The following is a 6,445-nucleotide window of genomic DNA, read 5'->3' on the forward strand; positions in this document are numbered from 1 at the left end:
CTTTGAATGTCTGTAATTTTGCCATCTTGAAATTGAGCCTCTGTCTCTTTAACAAGCTCTTATTATTTTCAACATCCCCACCTTTAGCATTTACAACCATTCTTGTGAGCTTTGACTGAGTGATAAGTAGTGTGTATAGTAAGCTGAGCAAATACACATTTCCACCAAGTGTTCACTAATTACTGCAGCCGCTAGTCTAGGGGAGCTCAGTGGGTGAGCCATGGGGGAGGGCTGCTCTGTGAGGCTGGGTAGAAATATTCACCACATTGTGGGAGCAAGCTTTTAGGTACCCTGAATGATTGCCAGGGTAGATTCAAGGATTCTTCTAACATGCATAAAATAATCAACGCAACCCTCCAGTTGAGTTTCTGATGAGGGAATAACATTATAAAATGATATAAAGCTTTAAAGGATGTCAATTTTAGATAATAATCCCCCTCAATGTGTAGTAAGTTGCTAACAGAGTTTAAAAAAGATTTTCTTTTCAAGAAGGAAGTGCCCACATATTGTTGGTGATGTTTAGCATTGATAATGATTGATGATTGTGGCTGAGATAACAAAATTTATATACATGTAAAACTACAACAACATACTTCTGATTACCCTCTTCAGCTCATAAACATGGCAAATCCATCAGTCCGTAGTCAAAAGCTGCTAAGTTGTTGTGGTTGTTTACCAATTCCTTTGCTTATGCATAAACTAAAAGAAGTGTGCCAAGATCTCAGCTATGCAGTTCGCCTGAATTCATTTTAAGAATGGATTGTTTTTTATGGTTTATCGTTTGAAAAGTATGATCTGCTTTTTCCTTGTGAAGTAATTTGACCTACTGAGTAAAACAACAAAAGAGCAGCTTCCAGAGAATAGTGAGGATGAGAATATTTTAATTGTAAGTACTTCTTAGTCTGTGATTCATAAGATTGTTCAAAACAGAGGTGACATTTTGGCTTCTATTAGCAGAACATGAAAAATTACATAACCAACAAAACGAACCTACTATATATTTTATTAAATCATGTTTACAGGGATTAAACATTGGAACAACACACAGAAATAGCACATAGATTATTAGTACATTGGGTTCACTACAGAGTGTTCTGATGTTTTTACAAACTGGCACATTTTAAAGATTTATATATAGACATTTTAAGAGTAGAGAAGTGAAAAAATACTAATGTAAGATCAAAAATCTAATGAATAGTATAATTATCACATAGGTATCTATTGGTATATTTTTAAATACGTAAAACAAAATCAAAGTCAGCAAATGAGATATTAATCAGCCGGAACAATTCTTCAAATACATCTGAAGACCGGCTTTACGTTTTCCAATCGTCTCACCCACTTATCCAAAATGTTTGCAAAAGAAAGATTATAACAGTATCAGGTCACTGAAAGAAATTTCTGCAAATCAATCATCAGCTACTGTCTAAAGCAGAACAGACTTGAAGTCACCTACTGACTAACTGTTTTTGTATAGTTCTGGATGAGACCCTGGAAGTGCTGTTGAGTGTTTTTCTGAGGTTGAAAAATAATAATGTAGCATTTTGGAAAAAAATACCATAACAGAAACGAGTAGAGACTTGACAGCACTGCCAGAGCGGTAAACGTATGAATGTGCTTTCCATGGTAAAGCATGGTCGTAGTGGTGAGGACAATCCAGGTCAGGATCAGCAGCAGCAGGCAGAAGGTTATGGCTTTGGCTTCGTTGTAATTCTTTGGCAGGTCTTTTCCCATGTAGGAGAAAATGAAGCAAAGGGAGCACAGTGAGGCGAGTAAAGAAACAGAACCAGATATCGCTTTGAGGTTAAGGTCACAACCGAGTATTATTAGCTCTGTGTAGGAAAACATATCGCTGTAAGGCTTTGGGGGGGCAACAGAGTAGCCAATGATAAGCAAGACAGCCTGTGTGACAAAGGCCACACTGATGACCAACCACTGTCCGTGGTATTTCATCCACCAGCTGAGGAGTTTGGGGAATTTAGCTGCAATTTTGAAAATGCAAATGATCTGAAATGAGCGCACGACGAAACATGCCAGGCAAACGGTGAAGAACAACAGAAACGGCAAAAACCTTAACACACAAGATGCGATCGTGGGTTTGTCAAAGTAAAAGAACACACTGAGACTGCACAGAGTGAGGCAGCCTAAAATCAGGAAGCACATCGGTCCTCCAGCAGATTTGACAACAGGCGTGTTGTAGTTGAAGGCGAAGAGAGCAGACATGGCCACCGTGAGGCCCACGAAGGTGGAGGCTCCAACCATAATCACTATGGCGCCGCTGTCTGTGAACGGTATGAACTCCACCAGGCGCAGACTGCACAGCGTACTTCCTGGGTCAGACCACTCCGTCTCCTTACAGCTGATGCAGTTGTAGGGATCCTCTGAAGTACACAAAATAAAATCACATGGTTAACAGGGCTGAGGAAAAACTATAAATATACATTTGCAGTTTAAATATAGACAACATCTTTCTTTCAATGCTGTTAAAAATATACTTTATGAATATCAAAGAGAATTTAAATGTTTCTAGGTTGAAAAATCTCCTACTGCAGTTTATCGTACCTCACATCTGTTGTTAATATGAGAACTAACACCGTATACCCGTCAAATGCCAGGCATTTTTTGAATAGTACTCGAAGATTTGTCGACTTACACTTTTTTAAAATAATAGTATCAAGTAGGAGCTTTTACCTGTAGTGTTGATGTAAGTCCCATCTGGGCAGATTTTACAGTTGAAACAACATTTATGGATTCCCTCTTGTTCTTTTGAATACCCGTCAGAACATTCTTTGGAACAAAATGACACTGGTTCCTGCGCAAATTAAACAAAGAAAAGGAGTAGGAGGTGGGTTATTTATGCATAGAGTGGAGATGTGAATGGAGCAATTTATATATTTTTCCATTATTTAGTTGGATTGAAACGAAAACAGGATACACACTATATTGTGGCTTTCCCTTTTAGGGTTGGTGTTTCATTTTTATTCACAATATTATTTACATTCCTCTACATTTCGACACCCAGCCAAGTTTAATGCTAGTAGTAGGGCTTCAATTTTTGATTTGAAAAGCAGAGGTTACCTTCCCGTCAGAATGCCACTGGATCTTGGTGCTGTTGACGAAGAACTGGAGAAATGGGTGAAACTTGTGAAACCCGACCTCCTCTGCCTCACCACTCGGGTTCCAGAAAACGATTGAATAAGATCCGAACATGGGGTCCCCATTCTCGTCAAACTGAACGCTCTCATTTAAAAGTACAAAGTTGGATTTCCTCAGTGCTGTTAAAACCTGCATTTGGCAAGCAAAGTTTGGATACAGTCACTGCTCTACCTTGGTATTTAAAGTGTGGGATAAATGAGGTGAATTCAAAGTACAAGTGTTTAGATATGGTGCGATTTGAACGACACCTTAATTATTCTTGGATTGACTCTTTTACACTTATTGTATCCAAAAAGTGCAACGATTGCAGAACATGAATTTACTATGCCGCGGTTTTAGATATATAGTTTTCATTCTAGGATTTAACAACCAATAACATCAAGAGATATACCTCTAACAAAAGCAATTTTCTAGAATAAATTTGGGCTGGTTTCCCTAAAACAAGAATTGCAACAATAAATGTAGAAGTTTGTTGTTTTAATATGACAAAACAAGTTCAAGAGGCCTAATCTACTTTCCTAAGTCCGATATCCCAACATACTGATGAATTATTTTTAGTACATTTTGTTAACATACTTATCCTTGGGGCTAATCTTGCGCTGGTAGAAAGTGTGTGTATTTTGAATGACCTTATTTATCCAGACAAATAAACATCAACACTTTGTCTCTTTCAAATGACTTTCAAAACCATAAAAAATGCCAGATGATAAAAAAAAAATACTGTTGTATGTTTTCTGCATACTTACCATGTATGGTTGCACTGACATGTCTTTATTACACCTGCCGGACCCACATTGCAAGACATTGTGTAAAGCATGCGCAACGGCATAGACAGCAGAGTAAACAGGGAAGTTGAAGGAAGGGTCTGCGTTGATTACATCTGCAGCGGTTACATTGGGACACTCACAAATCTGATTACAAAATGTTTGCTCATCTTTGTCATCGTGCTGAGGCCGTGCTGCGGAGGAATAGATGAAGTCATTGAAACAGGGTATGGCCATTTTTGGCTCAGCTACCCCCAGGACAGTTCCAATATTTCTGATTCCATTTTCTTTGGGGAGCTCCTGGTGTAAGGACCAAGCATCCCCTGCTATCCACACTTTGTTGGTCAAGTTTTGCTTTATGGCTCCTTTAATGAGAGCTTCAGCAGTCCATTCAGGAGCAAAAACAATGATGATATTCACTCTTTGTGCCTCTAGCTGTCTGAATAAGAGAGGATAATCTGTGTTGTCGTCGAGGCTTTTGGTGTATGCCAAGCAGATCTCAGTGTCCTTTATCTTCTTCAAGAACAAGTCCAAGCCGTCTTTTCCATAATCACCATCACTGTAAAGGAAAGCAACCCAGCGCCAGTTGAAGTTCTGCAGAATATTATAAACCACTTCAATGACATCTTTATTGGGATGGACGGTTCGTAAGAAGGATGGGAAGTTCTGCTTTCTTGAGAAGACAGAACTAGCAGCCCCGTAACTGACCTGTTTTCCGAAAAAAAAGATTTTTGTTTCTCAAACGTACATCTCGTCATGCAGTTATATGTTTTTTTTTTCTTAGTTAAAGTCAAAAGTATGAAGACTTACCATAGGAATAAGATCCATCATGAAGAGTGGGGCCACCGACAGAGTCTCTGTGCTTGTATAGGTGCCAACCACTGCAATCACTTTAGAAATGTTGCTGCTCAACTCATCCCATGGGTAAATTACATTATTTTCAGAGATAAGGTTGAAAATGCCAGGAAAATTCTGTATGTCTGAGCAGTGGTCAAATATTTTATAACCCAGAGTTACATTTGGCAGCAGGTCAGTGGAGTTATTGATTTCATCAATGGAAAATCTCATCACCTGAAACCTCCGATAACTTGACAGGATTAATCGTTCGCTGCCAACAAAGGAAGAAGAATCAGAGTAAAATTTCAGAGGGAAGGTTGATCGCATCTGAAATCAGAGCCAAGATTATTAAACCGACCTTGAGCAGGCAATGGTTTCTGGTTTGTAATGACGATATGCTCCACTGACGTGATGAATGTCAAAAAGACCCCCGATCAAATAATCCCCGTCCAACTCGAACTCTGAGGCAGTGATTACATCAATCAGGAGAGGCAGAAGACATCCCATCAGATGAGCAACCGCCTGCTTAGCTTTCATAATTACAGTATGCCTCTTTCAGCATAAAAACATAAGCAACTTTTCCAAGAGTCACTGCTGGGGACAGCGCCACAGTGATCCAAGAGCTGGAGATGAATGAGGTGTCATAAATGCATGGCTGATGGTTAAAGGAGAATTTACATATCATCATGCAAACATTCTCTAATCCACTTCTGCCATGCTCCCATCATGTAAACAACCACCAGCAGCCACTAAGTCCACCACCTTTATGGCGAATCAATCCAAATGCAATTTTACTTTGTGGTAAAATACACCAAATTTCCTTATGTTTTGTTCTGAGTATCTGCATATGAATTTATTTAGCCGAGAAGAAATATAAGAAGTAAAACATCAATTAATTCTTACAAAGCCAACTTTCTTAATGATGGCAGAACTAGGTCATAGCAATACAGGAAAAAGGCAAGAATATCATTGGTTAGATTGTTGATGCTTGTCTTATTAATACAGGAAGGAAAATAAGTACTACACCAAACTTTCCTCAGTAATAAGCCTAAAACAAACAAACAAAAATAACAATACAACAAAGGCAACATGACACTTTCTCATACTGGCAACATTGCTGTGGGATATCATCCCATTCTTCAACAAGCATTTATTGATAGTTTGTTGAAGAATATGAGTTTGGATGGGTCAGTCCCTCTGGCACAAACTGGACCTCCAAGATTATCCAGACAGTGTTTAATGAGGTTCTGGTCAGGACTGTTAGCAGCTCTCCTTTCATAAGTTGGTCTCACACTATGGAGGTACGGGATTGCTGCAGGTTGCTGAATCTCATCTCAAAATCTCTCTGCATTCAGATTGACTCCAATGTTGACAACCCCTGTATTTCCACTCAGGGCGATGTTTCAGGTGGAGGTTTCTGCTGAAAACCTCCACCCCTAACCCTGTTACCTTTTCGATTCAGCAGTCAGCACAATGTTCTCCTTGTCTGCTCCGCATTTAAAATTTATGATCGGACTGTAGATGTCGGAATCTTCCTCATCTTGTGCAAACATGTTTCGACATCAGCATAAATGTAGCAGTGAATGGCACTGATGGCAGGCCTCCAGGCAGCTCAGTGAGAGCCGAATGTGTGCTGGACTGTAGATAGCTGTCAGCCGTTTCATCCTGCAGAAATGTTCAATAATTAT

General features: G+C 39.3%; 1 protein-coding gene across 1 annotated transcript; it reads right to left on the reverse strand.

Annotated features, from left to right (window-relative positions):
* Positions 1-1,089: 1,089 nt before the first annotated feature.
* LOC103467977 (taste receptor type 1 member 1-like) lies at positions 1,090-5,469 on the reverse strand. Its single transcript, XM_008414737.3, has 6 exons — positions 5,116-5,469; positions 4,731-5,028; positions 3,903-4,628; positions 3,079-3,285; positions 2,692-2,812; positions 1,090-2,381 (listed from the first exon to the last, which is right to left on the reverse strand). The coding sequence occupies exons 1-6, from the start codon at positions 5,292-5,294 to the stop codon at positions 1,453-1,455; spliced, it is 2,460 nt and encodes an 819-aa protein (XP_008412959.3). The 5' UTR covers positions 5,295-5,469; the 3' UTR covers positions 1,090-1,452.
* Between the last annotated feature and the right edge of the window lie 976 nt (positions 5,470-6,445).

The sequence above is a fragment of the Poecilia reticulata genome, chromosome 7 (assembly GCF_904066995.2).
Source record: "Poecilia reticulata chromosome 7, P_reticulata-male-v2, whole genome shotgun sequence".
NCBI lineage: Eukaryota > Metazoa > Chordata > Actinopteri > Cyprinodontiformes > Poeciliidae > Poecilia > Poecilia reticulata.

What these genes read in the sequence shown, in the direction of transcription:
- LOC103467977 (XM_008414737.3), bottom strand. Translation starts at nt 5,294, where the DNA reads ATGAAAGCTAAGCAGGCGGTTGCTCATCTGATGGGATGTCTTCTGCCT. An exon ending in GAAACCATTGCCTGCTCAAG is followed by an intron (nt 5,029 to 5,115) that starts GTCGGTTTAATA and finishes CTTTGTTGGCAG; the next exon opens with CGAACGATTAATCCTGTCAA. An exon ending in TGTCAGTGCAACCATACATG is followed by an intron (nt 3,286 to 3,902) that starts GTAAGTATGCAG and finishes TGCCAAATGCAG; the next exon opens with GTTTTAACAGCACTGAGGAA.